At 39.2% G+C, this 27,745-nt stretch overlaps 2 protein-coding genes across 3 annotated transcripts in view; both read right to left on the bottom strand.

Annotated features, from left to right (window-relative positions):
• LOC117385700 (WD repeat-containing protein 37) overlaps positions 1-8,492 on the bottom strand; it is a 37,314-nt gene extending 28,822 nt beyond the window's left edge. The window contains exons 1-4 of one of the 2 annotated variants that reach the window (XM_033983011.2): positions 8,342-8,492; positions 5,763-5,911; positions 2,517-2,613; positions 2,350-2,445 (exon numbers count right to left, since the gene is read on the bottom strand). In XM_033983011.2, the coding sequence (XP_033838902.1) occupies positions 2,350-2,445; positions 2,517-2,613; positions 5,763-5,888 (319 nt within the window). In that variant the 5' untranslated portion in view covers positions 5,889-5,911; positions 8,342-8,492. The remainder of the gene's footprint in view (positions 1-2,349; positions 2,446-2,516; positions 2,614-5,762; positions 5,912-8,341) is intronic. The other variant, XM_055228533.1, reaches the window with a different exon arrangement.
• A 1,979-nt stretch (positions 8,493-10,471) lies between these two features.
• gtpbp4 (GTP binding protein 4) lies at positions 10,472-23,608 on the bottom strand. The gene is made up of 17 exons (XM_033982344.2): positions 23,479-23,608; positions 21,992-22,162; positions 20,029-20,132; positions 19,186-19,322; positions 18,532-18,632; positions 17,792-17,884; positions 16,775-16,966; positions 15,043-15,108; positions 14,795-14,884; positions 14,538-14,648; positions 13,829-13,906; positions 13,511-13,562; positions 12,421-12,521; positions 12,019-12,216; positions 11,792-11,857; positions 11,569-11,712; positions 10,472-11,067 (listed from the first exon to the last, which is right to left on the bottom strand). Exons 1-17 carry the CDS (start codon positions 23,524-23,526, stop codon positions 10,915-10,917), a joined length of 1,905 nt encoding a protein of 634 aa, XP_033838235.1. The 5' UTR covers positions 23,527-23,608; the 3' UTR covers positions 10,472-10,914.
• Positions 23,609-27,745: the final 4,137 nt, after the last annotated feature.

Below are 27,745 nucleotides of genomic sequence, written 5' to 3'. Positions count from 1 at the left end.
GATGACGAGACCATGCACACACATACTTTATGATAAGATTATGAAAATCGGTACAAATTAAGATGGCAGGATAGGTATGATATTTAAATAGCAATCTTAAGTTTATTGCAAAAGCCACAAGTAAAATCTGTGGACTGGACAAAAAGTTGTAGGAGTGAGGATGTTTTGCTGCTCATCCAAACCGCTTCTTCAGTTCTGGTCAGATTACTGGCGGACACTGCCTTATAACTACCTGAAGGGAGGAGCTAACTACACTGAAACTGAAAACAGCTATTGTTTACCATTGCTGTTTGGTGGCTCTATTGAGCCACACTAAGTGTGCTTTGGGCCTGAGTCATACTTAGCATATTCATTCAGCTCTTAATGGGTGCTTTCACACCTACTAGCATCTTGGCATCTCTATTGTTCTCTTTGTTTCATTTGTTTACTTTGGGTCTGATGGTGGAGTTACAGATGGGGGAAAGATTTTTATTTTTTTTTCTCTGGCTAATTAGTTATAGAAAAGAAATTGCTTTTCTTAGCCAGACAAAAGAAAGTTAAAGAAGCATTTTTGTTAGGAAAGACAATCCTTTCTTGAAAAGGAATTGGGGCCTTAGTGTAGCGCAATAGACCTAGCCTACAAACAGAAACCGAAAACAATAGCTGTTTCCAGTTTCAGTGTAGTTAGCTCCTCCCTTCAGATAGACATAAGGCAGTGTCCACCAGTATGTATGGTATATGTATGGAATATGGTGTATGTATGTACCAGTATGGTCATTTGAACTCAGCCAGAGGCAGGTCCATAAAACATTTCAATGGTCATCCTGTTCTTGTTTAAAAAAAAACAAAAAAACATAATATGCCAAAGTCTAGTGGCACCTCAGACATGTTCAGGGTATTTGGACATAAACAATATGAATATTTTTATAACATTCTGTCCCTATCAATGGTTTTATAGGAAATTTCACATAACATGAAGAGTTGTAGACAAAATTATTACCCAGTGTACTTCAAACAACAGTGTTACACCTAAAACAGACCACATGAAATTAAAATACATAAAAATGAGTGCACATTTCACTAAGTAATACAAGATTATGCTTCAATGAATGAATAACTAGTAATTGTACTGTAAAGAAATTAGGCCACTGAACATGTCTCACAAATACACTGATGATGATTTAAATTCATGTTACACAGACCCTGTCTTACAGATTTATGGCATAAATCTTGACATTGTATGAAAAGGATAAAAGGTGGAGTAAAATATTGCAACCTGCCACAGTAAGTCCAAAGTCTATGGCTAGGGGAAGTTGATATTTTCTAACCATGCCCCCTTTCAAAACCCCCAAAACTAAAACAATGTAAAAGATACAAGACTAAACTTTTTTAATTTCATATATGAATTTTTATCCTAAAATATGCAAGTTTCCAAAGGAATGGGCCCACAAGCATCTATGCCTGTTAGTTTGAGGGTGTGGAACATTACATTAGGTATGAAACCTACGGTCCATTGGGACCAGAACCTCTCGTCATAAGAACAGTTTCTTCCCCTCTGCCGTTTGTCTCATGAACACTTTATAATATTTACACAAAACTGGACACTTTATAACACCGGTCACTTTAATAAGTCATGTTTGCACTGTTGTTCTGATGCTGCTGTTGTATATATTTTCTTCATTTAAGTATTTGATTTGATTTTTTAAGCATATCTTTTTAACTTTGTGCATGCCCTTATTTGTATTTGTATTTATTCAGTGTGTTTTATGTTGCACTTTATCACCGAAGTAAGTTCCTAGTTTGTGAACTGTGTTCACAAACGATGGCAATAAAAGGATTCTGATTCTATAATAGCAGGTGAGCAGTTTGAAACACAGAGCTCATCTTGGGCTTAATTTGATGGGGAACTTTTTTATTTACATATGAAACCATAATTCTACACCAATGTGTCACAACCAATTACCGTAGTTTGTGGAGATTTGTCCTTGAGAATGCAATTTTTTCTATAAACAGTCTAATAATTGGAAACAGAAATACTTTTATTCCTCCACATGTGACACTGGAAGTGACTGTAGCACCACTTTCAACAGACTCATATAATTTCACACAAGGTGGGTCGCAAAGAAGAGGTTTTTGGGAGTCCTGAGCCCAAACAGAGAAGACCCCAAAACTTGTAATAGCCCAAGGATAATGAAAAATAATAGTAAGATAAAAGTCACAAAATGATCGAGGCACCTGACTTTATAGTGTAGGAGTTTGTTAGCCAGGCTTGTTGATGAACATGATGAACATATTGCATCTTGTTTTCCAATTGTGCCGAGTAGTTTTAAAGTAACACTTTAATGTTAAGATTTCCATCTGAGATGTTACCTTTAGTTTTGAGAGCTCCTTTAGCTAAGTCTGATCCCTCGATTGTTTGTCCATCTGCGGTGAGGCGATCGTTCAGCGTCTCAATCTCCCTGCGCACTGAGGATACAGAACATGGCTATTACATTTACATAAGACACACTTGTGCTGATGGAGGAGTGTGAGCATACGTTCTATGTTCTCGATGTAGAGGTTCTCAAACTCCCTCTCGATCTGGCTGAACAGGTCCAGGAGGTTGGAGCGCATGGACAGAGGCAGCTTGGAGTCCTGTGAAGGCAAACCTAATTTAAAATCATTTTTCAGAATTGATTTGCAAAATTTTTTTTTTTTAAATTAGGATTCATTTTGTGGTGTACAGTTTAAAGTCCAGAATTTACATTTGTGAGAAGTCTGCTCAATAGGCTCTGTGCACAACGTCAGCTGGCCACTTCCTAAAATCAATAAATCCTGACAGATCAGGCTGTGGACAGGAAGCTTTGATACCTAATTTCATCACATGGACACATGTTATTTTACAGAAGGTTTTAGTAAAAGATGTACTGGTGGAGTACACACCACCTTGTGTCCACGAAGATGTTATTACTTTGGAATGTTCCACAGTATGGCATTAACATTATCTATCTATATGGAGACAAGCAGGTGACACATGTCACATAAACCCTGTGAACATTGAAACTAAACTGGAAATGAATCCAGAACAAACCCAGGACCCAAACAGGACCAAATCAGTATGAAAGCTCCCTAAGTGAAGACTGGTCTCTTTTCTCAGTTCCATAAATAACCTCTCCAGTGTCTGTGATGAGAGCTTTCATAAAAGAACTCAGTGAAGCATAGGCAAAGTGCTCATTCAGACTGAGCCTCTGCCTTACAGCGGTGTGTGATCAGAAGAAGCCCATTTTAAAGTCACATATAATGCTAAAAGATAAGGCCCCGTACCCAAAATGTGTCCCCAGTGCATTTATATTGTAAAAAAAAAAAAAAAGCAGCTCTTGAGGTCAAAATAAGTCCACTGTGTACTGTCTGCATCTAATTATAAAGCATTTTATTGTCTGATAATCAGGAAGTGTGTGTTAACATGTAACAAGCATTACCATGATGGCAAAACTCCCCTCTGGTCTCTGAAAGTTGTGTAAAGTATTATTATTATTATTAACTCATCTTGGTGAATTATTAAGATGCACTGAAATGTATGAAGTGAGCAATAACTTTAGACCACAACAAACCATATAAAAAAAATAACTAGTTCTGTTTTTCACATATAAAGACAATAAAAATCAGGTACAGCACCTTTAAGCCACTGACACAATAAACCTAAAACATGAGCTGCAATAAAGAAATGGCAGAATGAAACTCAAAAGAGTGTTCAATCTATCATATAGCGAACAATAAGTTGATATAGTAATTATGGTGACAGATCTACTCAGAAGTCGACTAAGTGAGGCTAGTGCAGGCTACAGAAGGACACTACATGGGAGGGAGGGGCCTGCACATCTAGGCTGTGGACTCTTTCTATGAATAATAATAATTTTAGAATAATATCTTAAAAGGTCTAAAGTACAGGGTTAGCAAGACACACGGGGACATGTAGTTTTCTGCCATCATTACCGCTATATTACCTACATGAGTACAGCTTTTGTGGTTTGCTAAAAATTTAAAAGAATTATGACAGAAATTAAAGATGCACAAAGTAACTTTTCGTGGAGATGTTATTGTTTTGCCTGTAATGATCCACAGTATGGCATTGCACACATTTGTCTCCATGGCAACAAGCAGGTGATGCCACTAGCCAAGCCATAGGCCTGCTCTGTGGAGTGTCGACCCCATGCACTGTAAGAGTTGTTTTCAGTTTTTTGTTTAGCAATGAAAACACAAATGAATAAATACTATAAAAATTTTAAGTGGAAAATCTACAAAGAGATATCAGAAACAAGCACATGGCAGACCCTCCACCCAAAAAGTTACATAGTGCACCTTTAAATCTCAGCCTTATTAATTAAATATGAATTAGCATAGCTGTCAGTGGTTAATTAAGTCTTCCCTATAAATGTGTGTGGCTGCTAAAAGATCATTATTTCTGTTGTATTAAGACATATGTTCCGTAGCATCTTACCATGGTGATCAATGAGGTACCAAGTATTTATGTGGTTAAATTACGGTTCTATGTTCATAGAAAAGCACTGCACTCTCCTCCTGTCCTAAGGAAGAAGTAACTCCACAAACCCATAGGTGGCTCTAAACACTACAGGGGAACAAACTATCTCCACTGTAGAGTCACTTACCTCCAGGTGAACCAAGGACTCCAGATTATCTGACAACTACCAACGCACAGAGCCAACAAAGCATTTACATTATAATCCTGGAATTTCTATAGATCTCCTCGGGACCATGGAGCACACTTAACATAATTATCATTACAGTAAAATTATTAACTGTGGCTAGACCACTTTTATAATAGATTATTTCAAGCAATAGTTGTACTCCGGATAAGAGCTTGATTCATTTCACAGCCCTACAGTCTGAATTGCATTGGCAATTCAAGTTGTAATATTTGACACTGTTTCTTGTTTGACATAAGTGTCAGAGGACGTGGTGTAGGACAGTGCTGAAGCGGTAATTCTACACTTTTCACTATTCTGGAAATACATCTCTGAACAAAAAATGCGCACATTATTATTTGTGCATAATTTTGTATATTTGTGTATAATTTTGTATATATTTTTAACCTTGTGGCATAAAGTCCTTTAAATTAACAGCAATATTGTATAATACTTTTTGACTTAAGATCTTGTATTACTGTGCATAGGCCCAGTACTAAACTGTGTTCATGTGATATCACTACATTCTTGAATTGCTGTAGTTTAAATCAGTAGTAAACTGAGCTGGAAACATGTGGTGGTTGAATTTACTGTGTAACGATCAGATTGCTGATATGTTGACCTGGCTTATGGTTAATATCTCTATAATTACTAGACCTATCCACTAAAAATTGACATATAAGTAAAGAAAGGTGAAATTATATTTCACCTTTAATAGCTTCAGAAAGTGGTGCCATCATTTAACCCCAAAGATGTGACTTTTCTCAGTTGAAAGGACTTTAAACCATAAAATAAATATGACAAGTTTGTGGAACCAATCCTTAATAATGATAAGGTTCAATATTTGCTGTTGGATATTTCTTTCAAAAACAGTGAATCTTTCATAAAGTTACATAGGCCCCTGCCCTCCATCTAAAATAATGCAATCATCAACACAAACTCTTAGATTGACATTAACCAACCAATCAAATAACTGGCAGTTGACAGTGAAAGCCAAATTAGAACTCTGGAATAATGGCTTCCTCTCCAGCTCATTTTCAAACATTTATTCTGAGTTTAGAATGTTGTAATGTGATGCCCCCTCATGACTGCTGAGTGTACCTGAGTCTCCATGAGCTCCCTGCGCTCCTGCTCCGTGCTGTTGGTCCTGCGGATGGACAGACTGTGGGACTTCCTCTTCTGCTTCGCCTGTCGTGCTGCACTGCTGCTGCTGCTCTCCACTGGCATGGCTCCTCAGGCTTAGTCCTGATCTATGACCATAACAAATACATGTTTGTGTGGACTACATCCCTCCATGACTATTTTTATATTATATACAGGCCAACATTTTATAGCCCGAGTAGTAGTAAAAGCCAAAAGGTAACTGGACAAAAACGTTGCAGAAGTAAAGATGTTTCACTGCTTATCTAAGCCGCTTCTTCCTTTCTGGTCAGATTACTCGTGGACACTGCCTTATATCTGTCTGGCTTTTACTATGGATCAGACCTTGACAAATGAGGGATTACACAGACATCTAGCCAAGTACACAAGTAGTGTCCAAGAGGCTGAAGGACATGCTTTGAAGTGATCTTAAATTGTGCTGAAATGACCAATCTGGTGAAGGTCACCTTGTATAAGAGTATGGATTTAAAAAAAAAAAAAGTGCCAACCCCTGACATCAGAGTAGGGATGTAGTCTACTAAAGAAATTCTTGGTTGGTCAGTTAGACATGCTCTTGGATTTTTAAAGCAACAGCATGCTTTTTCACTTTGGTTGTGTTTATTGCACTAAAATACAAAGAAAAAACATTCTGAGCGGGCTTGCACTTCCACGAACCTGACTGGAGGAGGGCCTCCTGCTTACAACTTTGCTGATGTCAGTGCCGTGTTGGATGCACGATTCCTCTACCCTCTTTGTCATATAGCGCTGTTTGACTGCTGCAGGTGTACGGGCAGCTGCCCAGTCCCCAGCTTCAATTAAGTGTGTAGCCTTTCAGCCAGATCAGTGGAAATATGAGGCGCTGATTAGATAAATGTGAGAAAAAGAACAGAAAAAGCCACGCCCAGACGTTAAAGCTTCACAGTAGTTTGTGTCTGGGGCTGGGCTTGGTGGAGACTGGCAGGACAGGTGCTGATTGGCTGCTCTCATTTAAACTTTTGGCTGGCACCTAAAGCAGCTCCAGCATGAATTGGCTGTCTGACAGAAGCACTGCTATGTATGAGGAACTGCACATGGAGGACTTAATTATTAATTACAGAGCAAATTATTTTTGTCTGATGGGAACTTTAATTAGATTATACAAAAGTACATGGCATGGCATGGGATGATATTGGTGTAATTTGGTGTCAAGATTATCATTGGCAAAATAATTACAATTAATGATTATATCATGATAATTATTAAAGCTGCTGGACAGTTTAAAAATTTTATAGATTGGAATAATTATAATTTTAATGTTATGAATAAGTTCCATATTTAAGCAACTCTTATACAAGTCAATTCAACTCTCACTGTCAAAACTGAAATATTGTTTGTTATTTCATGTTTAGTGGTCCACATTTAGATAAATGAAAGGGGGAAAAAATTAGGTGTGAACTGACCAGTTTGCATGTTTACTAATTAATGGTCTGCATAATGACGCTTAATGCATTGATTGCACCATTGTGATTACATTAAGTATTCAAATACAGCCTAGCACTGGCAGAGACACACAGAGGCAAATTGTTAAGAAAGTTTAAGGTTTGCCCATTTGGAATTAGACCCAGGAAATAGGAAAATAGACTAGGTCAAGCAAGCACAAAAGTGTTCACGCTCATTCTCTGCACGTGAATGTAACTAGTGGTGAGCCTAGTGTTACGTGTATAGCTAAGGTCACACTAGGTCCATCCCCCCAAAAAATTGTACAAAACAGGTGTAAATTCCTGCATTTTGGTGGATTTTAGCTCTGATATTACTGTGGCAGTAATGGGTGGAAATAAGTTGGTTAATTTGATATCCAATAATACAGCAAAGCAAAGTGTCAAGAAATGTTTAAGGACAAAATATATATTTTTCAGGACATATTTTTGCTCATTTTCCATATGCTTTCCATGTCTGGGAAACAGGTAAATTATTTTCCAGATTTTCCAGGACGTGTGGGAATCTTGATGATGTAAAAATAAAAAAGACGACCCACCAGCCCCACTGCATATTATAGATCACTCAACTACATAGTTGTACTCTTGGTCCTCGGTGTGACCCTCCCATGGCCCGTGGAGATGTCCCTGTCACGGTGCCCTTCACATCACAGCCCTCAGCACTAAACCAGCCCGTCATTTGACCTCAATCTCTATATTTAGATGTAAAAATGAACAAGGACGATCAGTTCTAGAAGACTAACTTGAGATTGTGTTGCTGTGTAAAATAACGCAGCAGACACTTGCATTGTTGGAGCTGCAGACTGATGACAAGGATGGATGAGAGAAAAAAGGGCGTTTGAGCGGTTGCTACGCGATTATAACTAATATATCTAAGCAGAATACCCATAATTATAAGAATTTGCCTGCATAACAATAACAACAACAATACCTGGATACAATCTGTGTGGGATTAGCTATAACGTCATACCATGTTTTGTTATTATCATCAATGTGTATTCGTCAGACCGCTAGCAGCTAATAGGCTATTATTACAATCTGGAACAAATAACAGATTTTACTCACTTTCAAAATGGAGTTACGGGTCTTTAGTGTAGTATCGTGCAGTAAATGTCATTCTCTGGAATATAATCCATAGCGCTGGGCACGTTTGGTTAAAAGACGTGACAGTTTAGAAGAGGAAGTGAGCGGAAACACATCAGAGCACATCCGGTACAGGCCGGAAGTCACAATAAAAGACAGGCGTGTCCGTTTGGCTTTCACAGTAAATTACCTTTGTGCCGTCCGCTATTTTTTTACTGGAGAAAATGTGTCCCTGACACTATTTGGAAAAAAGGATGGACTTTGAACCAAAAGTTTATGATAAATAATAAGATGAGCGATGTCTCCTTTAAACTAATGCATAGAATGTACACTACAAATCAATTTATGCTAAAATATATCAAAACAATTGACTCTAACAGCACTTTTAGTAAAGAATACCCCGAAACGATAAGTCAGCTTTTTTGGAAATGCACTATGCAAAATCTTTTTGGAATGACTGCTTAAAATTTATAAAAGACCACACTGACTCTAACTTTTTCTAAAATTTGAGCATATCATTTTTTGGTGTACATGATAGAAACTTAGACTCAAATAAAAAATGTCAATTAATTTAATTATTATATTTGGTAAATTTTACATTCATAAAAGTAAATTGTCCGATACATCTTTGTTTTTTCCTGTTTTAATTAAGCAATTAGAATCCTACATATCTCCAAAAGCTTAAACAAAAAAGCCATATTAACATTTGAAGGTTGCTTGTTTTTACACGTTTTTAAACATTGGAACCCGTTAATTATTTCTTTATTTTATGTATCCCTCCCCCCTGGCATTTTATGTGTTCTTATGTTATGTTGTGTTCTGTGTCTTATCATTGTCATAATGACTTTTCTAAAATATTATATATATATATATATATATATATATATATATATATATATATATTCTCACACGTATTTTTAATATTGTTTGATGAAGTCACATATTGATTTGAACACTGCTTTGATGCTTAAACACTGAAATCATTATAATAGGGCCCTTTAAAGGCAACAATGTGTGTTCTGAATAACGGAAGGCAGGTTGGTGCTTTGGGTGCTTTGTAGAAACTCCTTTACAGATATAGCAGCCAAAGACGACTCTGGGCCAAAAAACAGGCCGGTGCAGTCGGGGGTGCCCGGGAGAAGTGAACGAGGTTTCGGAGGAGGAACCAAGGTGTGCACCTGCTCAACATAATATTTGCATATTCATGACTGTTGTTTTCTACCTTTGGGTCTAGGCAGAGGCAGGCAGTCAGAGCACCTGGCTTAAGTCCTGTATATGCAGGCTGTTAGGGATAATGGTCTGACCTCAGAGCTTTGTATTAGATTGTATTTGTCAGGGAATACATTTTTGTGATTTGAACTGACCGATTCCAGTCGTCATTTTTGATAGAACACGTCTAACAAACTGTAGTTTGATAATGGTTGTGGTTATTTAATCTACTTATTCTTTGTGTCATACTCCCAGATGGGCACAAGAGCCAGTTTCCCCATTGCATTGTTTTTGCAGTGAAATATCTAAAAGGTAAATGCAAAATGTTTAACCTGATCATTTCCATCAGTGAGTAGACCCCCAAACATTTTAACTATTTGGCACACCCATCTGTATTAAACATTATTGGCATTATTGACACACTGCAAACATTAGAAAACAAAGTTTTTAGATAATCTGAAAAGCAAAAATACAAAATTAATTTAAACCGAGTGACTACCTGAAAAAACTAATATTGGCTAGCTTGTGACTGTAATTTTGTCAAAGAGACTTGATGATCAGCACCAATGATCTCACCTGTTTTGTTCCAGCTGAGCCAGCTCTTTTTGGTCATATTGTATTAAAACAAAACTCAGATTTAGGTCCAACTTGAGTAACAGAGCTTCAGACAGAGCAGTGTCTACAGTTAGTTTCACACCCCCAGGGAATGTTTGACCTCACCTGCAACATGTCAATAGAATGTGTTGCGTCATAGGAAACCCAGCAGCTTGTTGGTTTAAACCCACTGTCGTACTTTTCTGGCTTTTGCTTTCTTTTCAACGTCCATATTACACAAAAGACAGATGATACCATCAAATTATTCTGTCAAATAAATTACATAATGTAACCTTAGAAAAACATACATCATATTTTCATATGTTTTAATATTTTGTGGAATATGAGGCATTTTGAAAAAATAACACCTACTCATTTTCATTGACAGACATATTAGAGTAATCTTTCTTACTAGAGTAAGGCATAGTACTGGAAATCCATACTCTCGACCAGGTCTGTCACAATACTTGTATACATTTGTTTATATTGTTCAAAATATGAACCTTTATTTGTAGACATATTTTCATTTTGTGATCATCTCATCCAAGTACAGAGACAAATTGCTGTAGGAGCCAATCTAGATACCACCACGGCTCATTCTAGCCATTGCTGCTGAAATGCTAACTCTGCTAGCATAATGCTAAGACTGTATTGTTCCACTTCAGCAGCAGGCTCCTTTCTGCTCCTGGAGACACAAAGTTCATAGGTGTCCGTAGGTGTTCCATAGGCATTCATAGGTGTGGTTGTGGCATCTATCTGCGGTCAGTGGTGCCTGACTTCCTCTTTCCAGCAAGCAGATGTTTGGGTTTTAGGTCAAACACATGCCGGTCTGCCTCGCCCTTTTTGCCCTGGCGGTTCATGCCCCTCTGAGAGTTCTTCATCATGGTCTTGGCCTTCTTCATCATCTGAGGTAAAGACACAAAGGTTGTTTATAGTAAAGGGAAAACTAATTAGGAGTAGAATGACAGAAAGCCTTAAGACATACTGCTGCACTGATTTGAGTAAAATCATCCATTAAAAACGAGAATGTGCTATAGGTATTATTTTATTTAGAACTTTAAATAAGTAGTAGTTGTTTACAGCAAAAATAAAAATCACAATTGTTGGCTCATAACTGAAATCCCAATTATTAAAGACTTCTCTATTGTTAAAATTAACCTGTAGAGGAAGTATAGAATTAACATTACACATGTGCTTGACAATATTGTTTTAAAGGTTCTGAAGAATAGAAAAGTGGCACAAGTCATTTTGACCAGAAAGTATTTACCAAAAATGTTGAACTTGAAAATGTAAATGTAATGTAACTGAAATTATGATTTTAAATTTGATTCATTGCACAGACCTAGTCAGACCCTCTTTAGGCCTATAAAATAGTCATACTGTAAAGTCTGTACACAGTGGCTTACCTTGGGGTCTCTGAGTCCAGACTTGTCCCGTGGCGGCCTGGACGCACTCTGGCTGCGGGTTCTGGAGGTGGGAGGAGCAGAGGCCTCACGTTTGCGTTTCTTCACCAGACTGCGAGAGCGTCGGGCCTGCTGCGAGTAGTGACTCTAAAAAAACAGACAGAAATACACAAGGGTCATGTCCAGTCTGATGAACGCAGGCTCATGAAGATGTACTCAAACATACATCTTCCTTATTGTCCATGTCCAGACCCAGAGAGCTCATCTCCTTCTCCAGCTGCTTCCTCTCCACCTGGAACAGAGACACAGGGACCGGGTCAGAGCTCAGCCTTCACAACTCACACAGAGACTGACAAGAGAGACATGTGGGACATGTCTAACTTTGGGGATAGTGCAGGGCCATTAAGCCTCACCTTGGTGGCTGCATGGGGACATTATAAGGACGTGTCTCACCTTGGTAGCGGTGCGGGGCATGCGGGGGCCGTGCTTGTCCTTCTCCTTGGACTCCAGAACCAACAGCTGTCTCTTGTCTTTGATCTGCTTGGCAAGGACGCGGATTTCCTGCATGTCCTCGTCCTCACTGTCCTCGTCCGAGTCGTACTCTCCAGCACGCTCTCGCAGCTCCTCCTCCCGCTCCAGATCCTCCAGTTTCTGAACAAAAAAGCACAAGTACAACCTTCTGTTAAATAATTTGACACTTGTACAATTGCTTATACATTCAAAACAGTTGAATATTATACTTAAGCTCACAAGTACAAAGTTTACATCTGTATTTTAGGCTTACGTGAACTCCTTCAGTCCTCAGTGCACATGTAAAATCCTTATAAAGACACAGAGCTGCGTAGTAACCCATACCTTCATGATATCGGGGTCGATGTAGTCTGCGATATTGTGTCCCTCCCACACCTCCGGGATCTTGTCCTGCTTCTCCTCCTCGTTCATCAGGTCCCAGTACTCTGCACACAGAAGGAAGGTGAGCAACAAGTCAGTGGCAAACAGACTTAAACTAATGGCCACAATCCCCATAATATAAGAAAAAAATTGGGAAATAAAGAACACGGACCACTGTATAGACCCTTCCAGCAGTGATGTGCACGCAGCCAGGTACTGACTTAAACATTCTACCCCATTCAGCAAAATAAAAACATCAATGCTGATGTCTGTAGACAGCTCAGTATAATGTTAGATTTAACAAATGTTTATTACGTGGTTGTTATCATATGCTAATTTTAGCACTGATCTTTAGTCTATAAACTAAGCTAAATGCGTGTACACACAATGTTTTCTACTGAGGCTCTGGTGCTACTCACATAGGGCTGAGTAGTTGTCAGTCACCAAACCAGCCCTGGTTTTTCATAGATTGTGATGTTTGGAGGCTAATACCAACTCTTCCATTGAAAATGATTGGAGGTATGTAATTGTACCATTTGGAGTTTTACTGGAAGATAAATCAAAAGACTTTACTTTTTTTTTCATTGACAAATGTAAATTTGTTAACACCAACCCCTTATTTAATGTTTTTCTCAATAAACTGTCATTTCTGTGATTGAAGCTATCCAAATCCAAGAAGGCACTTTGGCTTGATAATATGGTTGCACTACTTTCACCCCTGTGGCACCTTAATAGTATTTATTTATATTGGCTTTCAATGTTTTTTTATGTTTTGTTTGTTGTTGCTCAAATGTGACTTCATGAATGTTTTATAAGCTTGTATGGTTTGATTATTGATTCTTTAAAATTAAGGGAAATAATAAATCACTAAAGAGGCTACTGTTGTTAGATCAAATTGTTGTCTTGTCCATGTCCCATGGTCCACTAGTTTCTGCCATCTTCTCAATACAATTATATAATCCAGACACAAATCCTCTGACATGAAAAGCATAAAACTTGAGACTAAAACAATAAGGCTAAAAACATGAGGCAAAACAGACAGAGGGCAACTTACTCTGTAGATCCAGGATGTAGTCGTCTCCCATCTCCACCTCCAGGTCACGCTCCTGCAACATCACAAACATGTTCATCTGTATGAAGAGCTACAAACACTTGACATGTTCTAAAGGACCCCGTCATGTTCAATGACGTGTCATTGTTAAACCAGTGTAGAGACCCGGGGTGAACAGACGAAGCCTGTACCAGGGGCACACAAGTACTGTGCTTCTGCCTATTCTGGTCAACCAAAAAAAAGTCAAGTAAAATGAAATCTCTTTTATATGGCTGAAAACAAATAAATCAACTCAGGTCAGAAGGCTAGAAGTGCGCGTACCGTTTTGCGTTTGGGTTGGTCCACCTCCATGGCCTTCTTCCTCTGGAGTGCCCCCTCTGGGATGAACGGAGGTCTCTCCTGAAAAATAAAGCCTTGGGTTTAGAAGGTGTTTCAAGCTTCTCAAAGGACTGCAGGTGTGTCAGCACAGGACATCATTGACTCTTCAGTCAAACTGGAGGTAAGTGTCTTGCCCAAGTATGCCACAACACTAGCAGGTATTGAATAGCCATGCGGCAGGTTAGAGGGCATCTACTGCCCACACAGGAGTGTGGGAGGGCACCTGACACATATTTTCTGATTCCAGAGTTTGGAAAGTGCCGACAGACTCTGTAAACAACTCATTAGCCACAGAGCAGCTGTAGCCAAGGAGAAGGCGAAGCCACGGTGCCGGTGGAGGCAAAGGTGGTGCGGTTGCATGCAGAGGCGGTGGTGCAGGTGGAGGTGGCGTTATCGCGTGTTTGGAGCTGCTGGACCTGGAGCTACATGGGTAGCGCAGTGTAGCTACCCATGTAGCTACACTGCCCATGTTTACATCACTTCAAAGATTATTCTAATAAACGGGCAGGTCAAGTGGGTCTAGGGCTGCACAATTGGAAAAAAAAAAAACAAGTCATTCTATTTGCAGGCTTTGTGATTTTATAATTATACCAACTCAAATTGTGATTTTGATTTGACTACAATATACAGTGCAGTTTGAGTGAGGCCTGACCTTGTCGTCCCTCTTGTTGGGCATGGCCAGGTGCAGGCGGTTCAGCACGTCATGGACCTTCTTCCCCTTCATCTTTGTGTCCACACGGTGAGCCAAGAGCCGGTCACATGCCTGCAAAAGGGTCAGCAACACAAACAAGACAAACTTATAGAAACCAGGAAAGCCCAGAGCATCAAACATCAGCAAATGGTGAAGGAAAAGGCAGGGAAATGGCAATAGATACAGAACGAAATAATCCATAAGTCAAATTGGGTCACCTCAGTCTTGACCTGCATGACGCCCTCCTCTGTCAGAGTGCTGCTTTCTATCACAGGAATCTCATCAGACATCAAGTCGGAAAAGATTTTCTGTTCAAAGACAACTAATTAATAAATACACATTTGGTGATGATTTGTTGCTAGCTCTTCAGGATCAAACGTAGATGTTTCATTGTCAATGTCACTTGACAAAAACTAGAAGTTACTTCGAAGCAATAGATCATTTCATAACAAGCCATGTGACTGACCTGGTTTTCCTCTGTTAGCTCACTGATCTTCTTCACATCACATTTGTTGGCCACAACAATGAGAGGCTGAAAATACAAACTACATTCAATACAAAACTCAACACCGCAATCCCTTTCACATTTCAAAGGTCCTATATTGAGCAAAAATTACTCCTATGAGCTTTTAGCCATGTTACAATGTTGAATCAAAAACATACTCACAGTTGTGTTTTGTTTCATTCACACATGTTTGAGTAATTCAGCATAACTGGGCTGTCTACATCTCCAAAGCTCACAATACTCTGTTCCACCTTGTGATGTGATGAAGTGGTAGTTTTAAAGTAAACAGCTATTTTTAGCCTCGATTGATCTACTTTACAATACCCTACAACAGGGGTGTCCAAACTAAGGCCCGGGGGCCAAATGCGGCCCTCAGACCAATTTTTATCGGCCTTCAAGCCTCCTGCTGAACTGGCCCAATTGATCATTAGCAGTACTTTTAACAGCAAATTAAACTATTTCTACCACTATAACCTCAAACATCACATTGCAGAGTGATACAGACCTAAAATGAATGTGTTTCAAGCCTTATTAATATACAGTGGCTCCGTCAAAGCTGCGTTTAAAGCACCGTGCTGCATTGATCACTGGTCTGTGGCCCTCCGCTTCAAATATGTTTTGAGATGTGGCCCGTGATAAAAAAAGTTTGGGCACCTCTGCCCTACAATAACTAAGTTGCTGCCTTATTCAGTTGAGATTCCCACAGAACGTCTATAGCATCTTCTGGTGAAACAAATAACATTCAACAAGGCTCAAACAATAGCGGTAGCTAGTTGGGCAATTCCAGGGCTGTATATTATTCAAATTATTTCCTGTCCAGTTCTTTAGCTGCCCAATGTAAAACTAAACTTGAAAAACTGGTGAATAAAGCCATGAAGGTGTTGTCCATGCACTAAAAAGTCTTAAGTTTCACTCATAAACAAGGACAAAATGAATCAGTCCTTTTAAGCTGGATTATAATAAGAAACACAAAAGGTGAGGAGTTGCAGCTGGATCAGAGAGGTGGAGGGGAAGCAGAGTAGACAGCACAGGCATGAGGAAGAGCTTGGCCTTTTAATAAAATTGTGCAGATTTACGTTCAAACTTGCAAAACTCGAGGACACATGAGAAGACAAAGACACGCCATGGCCTTGACTCAGAGCTTTCACCTAAACAAGAGAGCACTGACTCTTCAGCACCACACACTCTTACTGCCACAGGATTGGCTGCAGACCTGTCGATTAAAATGTGTTTTTTGGGGGGGTGGAGCCTTACATAAACATGACCTGTGTCCCCAGATAGTGGTAAACATGTTCATTCTCTGAGATTCTGAGATCTGAATGGTCACTACCTAAACCCCAGCACCTGCAGCCAATAAATAATCAGTGCTAGTGCATCCTCTACAACTCAGTGAGTGAATTCTGGACATTCTGAGCTTTCACATGAGACATGGCCTATCCATATGCTGAGGATGAAAAAAAGTATGTCTGCAGAGCAAAAGAAAAATTAAATTCTGTCAATTGAACAAAAGTTTTAGAGTGAAGACATTCTGTCGCTCATCTGTTGGTTAAGGCTCTGGCCACCCAGGTTCAGTAGTGATTGTAGTACTTTGTAAAACATACAATTCCTTTAACTGTATTCCCCTTCTTGTCCATGCATAAGGTGTGTGACAGGTGTGTGACAGTAAGCAAATATTTTTGATGTGGTTGTGTACCTTGTTGGCAAAGAGTGGGCGGATGTTGTTGAAGAGCTCCAATTGCTGGCTGAGTGTATGTCCACACTGCTCGGACAGGTCCATCACATAGAGCACAGCCGCGCGCAGGTGAGCTAGAGCAGTGATGGCCTGCATCTCGATGGTGTTCCTCTCCTCCAGAGGGTGATCCAGGATCCCCGGGGTGTCCACTACCTGAGCACAAACAGGACATGTGTAAGCAAACATAACAGGGGACACACAGGGGACACACAGGGGACACACAGGGGACACACAGGGGACACAGGGAAGGACACGGGGGGCACACAGGGAAGGACACAAGGGGGGGCACAGGGAAGGACATGAGGGGGGGACAGGTTCATTTGAATTTGTGAGGAAGGTCATTGAATGTACATGCATACCAGGAACACTGTCCTACTTTTGTCCAATCAAAACCACATACTTTTAGAATACTTTACAGACACTTGGGTGTGTAACCGTATCCTGTCTCCCTGATTTCTGTTTGGTGTGATTGACAGGCAGATTGACCAATTAGAGAAACTCGTGTCTAAATATGGCAACTTGCAAGTAAAAATTAAAAAATGGCAGAGAGGACTGAGAAACAGCGCAGACTTGTGCAGAATCAACAATCGAAGCATCACAATTATCACTTATAACACTTATGTCAGGTAAAAAAAGTGATATATTTTGTTCTGAATGGTACAAAAATAATCAGAGGAGACATCTTCCACATTTGAGGGACGTGATACAAATTAGCAGCTGTAATTGGACCATCACAAGTTAAGACTGAAGTTTTACATGCTCCATGGTCTGACTCCAGACCCATCTGCATTTGAACAGAAAGTAGGAGGGAGGGGTTGGTTAAAGGGCTTCTATAATGCATTTAAACATGGCTCTTCAACTTAGCAGTTGCTAATCAAATGTCTCAAATTGCAAGCACGAGTGCAGAGCTCTGTAGGCACTCTAAGGCTGCATTCTCTCATGTATTTGGGGAGTGAGACATGGTGCAGAGAGGTGTACCTGCCAGCGCAGATATCTGTAGTCCATATGACCCACAAACAGAGACTTGGTAGTGAAGGCGTATGGCTGCACATCCACATCTGCTCTGGTCACCTGCAAAACATAGTCATTCAAAGAAAAGAAAATATATACTAGCATTTATTGGTCATATTTAGAAATTCATGTTTTAAGGTCCTATATTATGTAAAATTGACTATTGTAACCTTTTAGCCATGTTAGAATGTTGCTACCTCCTAAAAATATACCTAGAGTTGTTTTGTTTCATTCACACATTTGAGTAGTCAAGCATTATTACGCTGTCTACATCTCCAAAGCTCAAAATGCTCTGTTCCACCTTGTGATGTCATGAAGTGGTAGTTTAAGTTAACAGCTACCTTTTGTCTAGTAGAGGCAGGCAATTCCACAGCTGAAATGATCCAAAAGATTCTTGTGAAGGTGTATGGAGTTTAAAAACACAGTGGAATATTACCACATGACAGAGTGCTTTCTGTTTGAGAGAAGAACTCAGCCTAAATATGCAAGATTTGTGTGTTAAACAGTGAGTGAATGAAAAAAACACAACTCTGGGTATGTGTTGATGAAAAAAACAACATAATGTAGATCAGAAAATAGCTTAATATGGCTGTTTTAAAGCCACTGTAAATTAGACGAGAGCTGCAAGTCCCTGTATGATTCAGAAAGGCATGTTACATAAACAAACGCTGCATTCAGGCTTGGCAAACATGTTAAGGGGGTGTCACCTTGTTGATGAAGCTGGACTTGCCCACATTGGGGTACCCACACAGCAGCAGGGTCCTGGTGTTGGGGTCGATAGAGGGCAGACGGGACAGATGTTGACGCACTGCAAAACAAACAAATAGATTATGAACATGCTCTGACAATAAAATACAAGCAGTGATCCACTCATCTGCTGTGGGATACTTGATTGGTAAAAGAAAAGTGCAGTAACTGCGTATTTTGTCAAATTGAGTTGACTAAAAACTACCCACAAATGAACCCTTTTATTTGATGACAAGTTTTATGGCTCAACTCTGTCTCATTTTTTAGATATGTTGATGTAAAATTTGCAGCAACTCAACTCTAAATTCTTCAGTTATACCAGCCAAGGAAAAAGGCAGTAACTGCAGTACTGCACTTTTCCGTTGTTTTACTGGAGTTTCACACAATACATATATATTGCAAAATGTGTTTGGTCTAGTTGTGGGACAAAATATAAACTTGAAACTTTCACAATTTCTTCTTCAACACACCAACTAAAATACATGTTTTGTCAATAAAAGAGTTCCCCAAATAGGTTTTCTCAGATCACTGCCCATCAAGTATATTGTGATAGTAGTTTATGTGCCCTGTCATCAGTTACACATTAGACTGTGTGATATGCAGAAGGGCCGCACCCTGCTCAAGGTACTCAAGGCTGGACTTCTGCCTCTTGAGGATGGTGCACATTCGACCCAGCGCGGCCCTCTTCAGCTGCTTACATCTGTACAGGGAGTCTCCATACTTCATCAGACGCACGTAATCTTTGGCCACACTGATGCCACAACACAAACACACACGTTATGCAGTCAAATTTATATTATTCATTTAACGACTAAAGATGTTCAAAGAGATTGGTTACTATGTATTACTAAGTACTGGACAGCTACCTTTGAGAATATGGAACCAATGTGGAATTATGCCAGCAACAATAATAAATTTTGGTGGGTATGTATGTGTATATATATATGTGTGTGTGTGTGGGGGGTGTGGGTGTGTGTGTGTATATATATATATATATATATATATATATATATATATAGTGTGTGTGTGTGTGTGTGTGTGTGTGTGTGTGTATCTATATATATATATATATATATAGATATATATATATATATATATATACACACACACACATATATATATATATATATATATATATATATACACACACACACGTACATGTATACATACACAATCATATCAAAATTACAGTGAAGTGTTGTTGCGTTTCATTTATGTTTCTAAGATGTTAGCAATAGCTTCAGAAAGTCCTGACATTATGTAACCCCAAAAGATGCTTGTGGAGACAATCCCAACAAAAAATGAAAAGGTTCAACACATGTGTGGGTGAACAATGAATCTCATAGGCCCCTGTCATCGAAAATTATGATATCATCAAATTATACGATGTGAACACAAACTATATGCATAGCTGTGGCAGTGTGAATGCATTAGTGGAGTAGGAAGAGGGTCTGTACTTGTCGATGAGGTTCTTGGCGATGTTGATCTGTCCCAGTGCCAGTTTGTAGTGGTCCTTGTCATAGAGCACATTCATCAGGTCAGCGTAGAACGGGTGGATGTCCTGCACAAAAACATCACATCAGCCACCATCTTACCACTGGAAGGTCTCACATAGTGTAATGCACATGACTGACAATAGTAAAAGAAAAACTCAAATCTGTCAACTGGACAAAAAGTTGTAGAAGTGAAGATGTTTGGCTGATCATCCAAGCCGCTCCTTCAGTTCTAGTCAGATTACTGCTGGACACTGCCCTATATCAATTCCTGTTCAAGGAAGGATTGTCTTTCCAAACAAAAATTGCTTAACACCCCTCTCAAACCATTTCTTTTCTTTGGCTAAGAGCTGTACATTAGACCGGGGTCCAGAGGAGCTCTTGCGATGGTGTTGGTACATTCTCTTAGGGAGTGGCTGTTTAGCTTCTCAAATATGACTATATGATATCACTGCACTTTTTACTAAAGTGAATGGAGTAAACCACATTACTTTGCTTGTGGCTCAAGGTTTTGTCCTTTGGCTGAACCAGTTTCAAGTGTTTGTAGGTATGAAATGCACCAGAGTTTTGTACTGTCTGAAAATTCTCTGACGCTTTTCAGAAAAGCTAAATCAGCATTGCTAGTGCAAATCCTGTGTGACATCTGTATAGAATCAGAATCAGAAGGCTTATACCATTCTGGTCGCCACTCCCTGCATCGTGTCTCAAGCCAACACAATCAGACTTATTTCAGTGACGCATGTGAAACGAAGGAGCTCATTGGTGACCTATCATTTTGAATAAAATCAAACTTCTCGCAAATCAGATTAAGAGAGTTTAGTGCTTCGCTCATTGATTCTGCAGAAATCAGACTTTTACATTCCCCGTGATTTCCTTTTTTTTTCCTTGAAAACAGCCAAATTTGTTTTGATATGGGCAGACCATTTGAACTCAAGGAGACCAGTGACCAGACTCACATCTATGTGCATACTGGATCCCAATCAAGTGACTGTAGTGAGTGAGAGTGGAATTTAAACTTCCATGGTGCCCTTTGCTGTGCAGAGTTTGCTCCTGCCAAAGGGATGGGCAATATATTGGATCCAATATCTGTACTGGCAGTATCAGAAGGGGGTCAAGTATCGGTATCGGGCAGATTTTGAAAATGTATTCAATATTTTTTTATTGTGAGCCCATGTGTCATTCGCAGTTTGTCCTTGGTGTAGCAAATTTCTTTTTGAACAGACTCATGAGTAAAAATGGATGGCTGTAAAAATGTGGCTGTATGTTCACGCAATCATGCAACAAATTATGTTATATCCCCAATAAATACAATCGTTATTTGTAAAATTCACCACTGTGGACCTTGCTATGGTTTAATAATCCCTATCTGTAGCTCAGGGGTGGGCAAACTTTTTGACAGACGAGCCACAGTGGGTTCTAAAATGGATATAGGATATATATGTATATATTACATTAGAGATTTGGCCTGTAACATGTAGCAAAGCATGAATATGCAAGGCTCATTGTACAAATTGTTTTCCAAATGCATTAATTAAATTAATAATTAATTTATTACATTTCAGTTAAATAAACACAGCAGAAAAACTTTGAACAAGGTTTACCCTTACCCATTTTAATATAATTTGGTCGGATTAATAAACCCAAAGGGCCATGTGTGGTCCCCAGGCCGTAGTTTACGCATGTCTGGTGTAGATTGACATTTTCAAATTAACTTTTAACCAAACCAAGTAAAAATGTGAGTGAATGCTTCTGGATGGATAATATGAAGTTTACTATTCATTAAATTTGTTTTCTCTTTTGTGACATTTTGATTGAATATTGACAGTTTTGTCTTAGTTTTTAAGTCTGTACAACCCAGTTAACAGTTACAAGCATACAAGTGGCGATTATTGTGATGACTGATTGCACCTTGTGGCCTGTGACTCACATCGAGCTTGGGGAAGTCAGTGAGGATCTGGCTGAGGCGATCGTGGTAGTTCTGCTGGGTAAACTTGACTTTCCTCATGTAGAAGTGGCGGATACGGTGAATCTGGTAGTGCTTGTGCACCACAGTGGGGGTCTTCCGCTGGGTCTTGGATAAGGTGATGTCAATGAAGTCCTGCAACAACAAGCAGCACACATCTATAAGACAGGACACATAAGGGTGTGCCATGTTGACACAAATGTATCAGTATTTTTTTACTATCCCAATGAGAATTTCCTTCTCTGCAGTTACCACATCCTTCAACCAGTGCTGATGGGGCAAACTGCCAGGAGCAGTGAGGCGCTATGGAACAGTTTCTCATTAATAAGGGGGGCTAGAGTGGCCTATAGTCTAAAATAAACTGGTATGATACACGTACCATCAAAATGAATAACTTTTATCAAAAGGACAGCTTAAAGATTTAATATTGGCAATAAGTGATAATAACACTGCAAAATATTTTACTGAATAAAATATCTGCGCCAGTGTAGCCTCTGCAGAGTTGATTGATTTAATATGCTAAAAGAACACTAAAATTGTTAAGACAGACTTTTATAGAGAGACCGTAAGACTTGTCTGATATGTCTCCTCTTCATCAACAAATGCATTAGTACTACAGTACAGTCTCCAAGCGCACAGTGTGTGTTACCGTAACAAAGCACACATACAAGTGTCTTCCTTCATCTTATCCAATACAGTCATATAGCATTTGAAACAATACTCTAATGAATATTATGTGTGTCCACAGTAAGCTTACATGTCTTGTTATTGAGGGAAGACATTTACAACATAGTGGGAACCACAATCTACACGTGCGCAATACATGATGAATTAGGGACCTGTATATTATTATTATTAGACCTACATGACTTAAGTTAAAGGTATGAGTTAAAATACCACATGGTTTAGTATTAGTCTAATGTTTGGGCATGTACTAGTAACAATGGTTAAGGTTAGGATCAGCCTCCGGGATTTAAATGGAAGGCAATGAGATGTGCCCAAGAGGCATGGACACGTGTCTGTGTAAAATCCTTTTTAAAAAAAAGAACTGTGATGAACTTGAGAAGCCCGAAAGAAGAATAGCGACCAATTCTGTAAGTGGAAGCTTAATAAACTGAACCGTAACAGGCCTCCTGTCAGGTACACTCGGTCCCGGAGCGTAACCATGCGTCAAATGACCGGATGTTGGACCACAACTCCCAAAGCTCGTTCATTTGTGGCGCTGACTATATTGGTACACAGACTTTACTTTCCACGAAATAAACACTACACACTTGTAATATACGTGTCCTCTCTTTCAGCAGTCCATACACCTCCCTCCAGCTCCAGGGGCACACGTGTTTGTCGCTCTCCACATTTTAACCGTATTATAGATCATTATTTCTCCTGAACAGCCTAATCGTAAAACAGTACAGAGCTTTAGAGGTTCGGAGAGGCCAGACTGGACTCACCTTGGCGGTAGGGACCACCATAATCTTCTTAAAGTTGTACAGTGCCATGTTTGGACTGAGGACAGGTCCAGCGAGGCACGTTGAGAGGACAGAGCCACTTCCGCTCACACCGGAAATGCTCCGGGGGAATGTTTTCAGGTGAGCGCCCTCTGCCGATGACAGGCCAAATAATCTCTTGATGTCTCACGAGTCAGTTACTTTAATCAATCCATGAGAGTCACCTAAACAAAAAGAAGCTTGATTGATCATAACATGCTTTTGTAGTAGAGGGGAAATGCAGGATTTCTGAAAGTTTATATAATATAGGCATTTTGGAAGCTTCAAGTGTGGTTTTGGAGCAAACACCATAACTATAGAAACAATAGAAATAGGGAATTGTGGGGGTTACTGAGTGGATCGTGATGGGAAGAATACTTGTATGTATGTATTTAGTTGCAGAATACTGAATACCTGCATTGAAATATATTTTTCTGATACATGATCCAACTAGAGTACTGTATTCTGAACACTTAAAATGCTTTTACACCGAATTGCATTATATTATAATACATGAGCAAAATACATGACATATTATTACAACCAGCTTTATTTTGTTGCACTGTTTGTTATGTATTAATTTATTACGTAGATGCACAAGCAGTCATTGCAAGACCAGTTTTTTTCTGTCAGTTTCTGTTTTCTTACAAATATTGTACAGTTCAAAGCCAAAATTGCTCCACTGTGTATTGCTTTTAATTTAGTTAACTAACTGTATTCTGAATGCACAAGCCACATTACCAACAGATAAAAACATCAATCCTCATAATCACTCAGGTCCGGTGGCTGAAATTATTCCGTATAGTACAAAATACAAAAGGAGCTCAGATGGCACTGAGTGCAGTTAGGAGGTGCCGCGGAGGTGCTGCGGAGGTGCCGCGGAGCTCCGGATCAAATCGGTTGGATTCTAGTTTTGCCGGACGCCAGCAACAGCACAGCAGAGCCTCCGGTTCTCTTGTGAGTGTCACACCGCAACTAAACCCGCCCGACACAGGAGTCCCAGCTGAACCGGGTGCAGAGTGAGACTCTTGTTGCTCTTTGGTTGCTGTGGGTGTGGTTTGTGGTGTGTGACACAGACCAGCTGATCTACTCTGTCTCTGTCTCTCCTCTGTGTGGGAGCCAAAATGTCCACCCTTTTCCATCACCTTTGCAAAATACTTACCAGAAAAGCTTCTTTTTTTCTTTTTTTTTTTTTTTTGGACAGTACTGACAGTGTAATGACAGTGTTGAAACTTACCAGTGCCATGGTTGCAAAGGTTGCTATGATCATGATTGGCTGCTCTTGTGGCTGACACACTGAGCTGTCTTAACCTTTTAAAATTTTTATCTTAAAATTTTAACTTAACATTTTGGAATTTTGACCAACTACTAAGTGCACCATGTGCAGTTCAAAGAACAGAAGTTAACAACTTGAATTGTGTGATTTAAGCACTTGAGCTCTGAAATGCTATAAACTTTTTACAACAATACAAAACAGGCTGTCTACGTTAAATATGGCAGAAAGCTTTCCAGAGGAAACTCTTCGGGGGAATGGCATGTCTCATCACTGACCGAAACCACAGACCAGGGAGAAATGAGGCGTAGAATAGGCTTTCCTGTTGTGTCTCCAGACTTCACCCGCCTCCACCTGGAGGTTGCTGGGATGCTGCAAGACACAGAGCAGGGACATTTTTGTCCTGAGGGCTCTTACCATCCTCAGACTGTCCTGAGAATGATGACTTTACCTGTTGAGCTGCACTGAGATTTTAGTTTGAGCCTTTCTATTATTATTGTATTTTACTCATTGTATTGCTCATTGATCGGCAAAATGGTGTCTTAAAAATAAGCTATTGCTCAAACATGAATGAATCACTCCAAATACAAGTTAAAATGAGGCAAAAACAACTATAATTAAAACTGCAAGCAGTGATAAAGGCCCTCGCCATCCCTTGTGACCATGGGGTACACACCAATGTGAAGATCCTTTCGTTCCCACTTGAATCGCCCCTCCTCCCAAAATCAGCGTCTAATCTAATACTACTCTATTCATTGCAATGAGATCATTTCTGACATTGTCACACCTGCACAGCTGTAAATAGAGGTATGTCCTCATTGGCTTTTTTGTTCTGTGTGATGTGGAATATGTGTACAAAATTTCAATTGTCTATGACATTTTTTTTTTTTCATCCCAGTTAACCAAAACTCGTGTATTTCTATGACAAATTTTGGATGTTGCCATGGCCGCTTGCAAATAAAGGTATATTCTCATGGGCTTTTTTGTTCAGTATGGCAACATGAATGTCCATGCCAAATGTCAAATATTTGTGACAAAAGAAATGTTTTGGTGTCCTATTCAAAAATTAAAAGGGGGCGCTGTAGAGCAGTTTTATATCATAGGTATACAACCTACACATCACTGCATTCAGGTCGTCGATGACACAAATGTTTTCAATTCAATTTAACATCATCTGTGAGAAATATGTAAGTTTTTGTGCTTTTCAAAATTCCCACTGATTTGTGGATTAGTCACACCCACATTTTAGAATTAATAAAAAATATAAACAATATATTTAATTGCACATGGGTCTTGGTTAGTATTTTGAAATAAATACCAAGGTGGACAGATTAAAAGTAAGATAAATGGAGTTCTGCCCAATATGGCCGACTTCCTGTTGTGTTTAGGATGGGGTCATAATAGATTAAAATTTTTAACTTGTCATGACATGGACTATTTTCATGCAAAGTTTCATCTTTCTATGTTTAAAAAGGTTTGGACTCTTCTTCCATTGACTTAATGTATTTAGACTTTTTAAGGGGGTGCCATGGTGACATTTTTTCGTCTTTTTCAAGTGTGCGTTTTGGTGGCTCCTTCTTTTGGTAAACTTGAATTTTAGGCCATAGTTGGATTAGTGTAGATCACATGTGTCAAACTCAAGGCTCCCGGGGCTAATGTGGCCCACCATGTCATTTTATGTGGCCCACGATAAGGTAAATTAAAAGGTACGACTGACTGAAGTTTATCAGGAGATACGCAGTTACACAGCAATATTATTTTTTACATCTATGCAAATACATGCGAGAAATCTATGCAAGAACTTAAACAGCAAGTTAAAAAAGAAGTTGCATTTATTTTACTATACATTTGGTTACATTTAGTTACATTTATACTGTCTTACAGTTACATCTGTCCCTTTGAGGGCAGCCATTTTGCTGATGGGGCCTCGGTGAAAATGAGTTTGACACCACTGGTGTAGAGCATCTATTTAGTCTACAACAAAGTCCAGTACTCTGAACCCCGTGTACTTCAATGATACATTTCTTCTGTTACCACGGTAACATGGTTGCAGATAGAGGTATGTTCTCATTGGCTTTTTTGATCAGTATGGCAAGCAGATGTCCACACTGAATTTCAAATGTTTCTGACAAAGTACTTTTTAAATGAATTAAATTCATTTTTAAAGAGGGCGCTGTGGAGCAGCATAATGACTGACCTATGTATATTGTATTTCATTGTGTTCAGATCAACATTTTGCACAAAACGCATATTAATACCGGGAAATAGGACACTGCATGTTAGAGCTATGCACGATTTAATACTTCAAAAAATAGCTTGGCCACACCGACATTTTATGACTTAACAAAAATAGAGTAGCCTTTTATCCCACATGGGTCTAGTTCATTTGGACCAATTTGCAAGTTTCTTGAATGAAAATCCACAGCGTAAAAAATTCAAATGTGAGAGGTAAAATGTTGAAAAAATTGGGTTCCGCCCACAATGGCCGACTTCCTGTAGGGTTTAGGGCGGGGCCATAATATACTTTTTTTGTCTATCTCAGGATGCTTTATGTACCTCCACCCCTCCTATCTCACAACATATTTTAATTCTCCAGAGGGCGCCACTGACCCATCCAGCAACATAAATTCTTGGCAACGTTATGTAAATGAAAGGAGTAAGGAATAATACTAATAATAATTAAAAAAAATTGTTCTTCCATTTTCTACCCCTAATGATAAAAGTTAGAATGATAGGACTTTGTCACATTGTTCCTCATTATGAGGAGCCTCTCTGTAACTTCTTTCACAAGTCCACAACAAACAGATTGGTTTCTTTGAATTTTTTGAAATAAAAATTGAAACCATCTTAAAAGATAGCACCCTAATTTGCACATCATTACGTCCAGCTCAGAAATGTGCACGTGCACTTCATTAGGTCCATTCAAATCTGACAATGTTTGTGAAAAACATAATTTTT

Source organism: Periophthalmus magnuspinnatus, chromosome 17 (genome assembly GCF_009829125.3).
Source record: "Periophthalmus magnuspinnatus isolate fPerMag1 chromosome 17, fPerMag1.2.pri, whole genome shotgun sequence".
Classification (NCBI taxonomy): Eukaryota; Metazoa; Chordata; class Actinopteri; order Gobiiformes; family Gobiidae; genus Periophthalmus; species Periophthalmus magnuspinnatus.
The sequence above is the reverse complement of the archived record's forward strand: the minus strand, read 5'-3'. Positions and strand labels throughout refer to the sequence as shown.

Bases quoted from the DNA above. Each gene is read 5' to 3' on its own strand.
- gtpbp4 (XM_033982344.2), bottom strand. From the start codon at position 23,526: ATGGCACTGTACAACTTTAAGAAGATTATGGTGGTCCCTACCGCCAAG. The intron at 22,163-23,478 runs GTGAGTCCAGTC...TTGTTGTTGCAG, and splicing joins TGGTGGTCCCTACCGCCAAG to GACTTCATTGACATCACCTT. The intron at 12,217-12,420 runs GTATGGGTTACT...TTTTTTGTTCAG, and splicing joins TCGACCCCGATATCATGAAG to AAACTGGAGGATCTGGAGCG.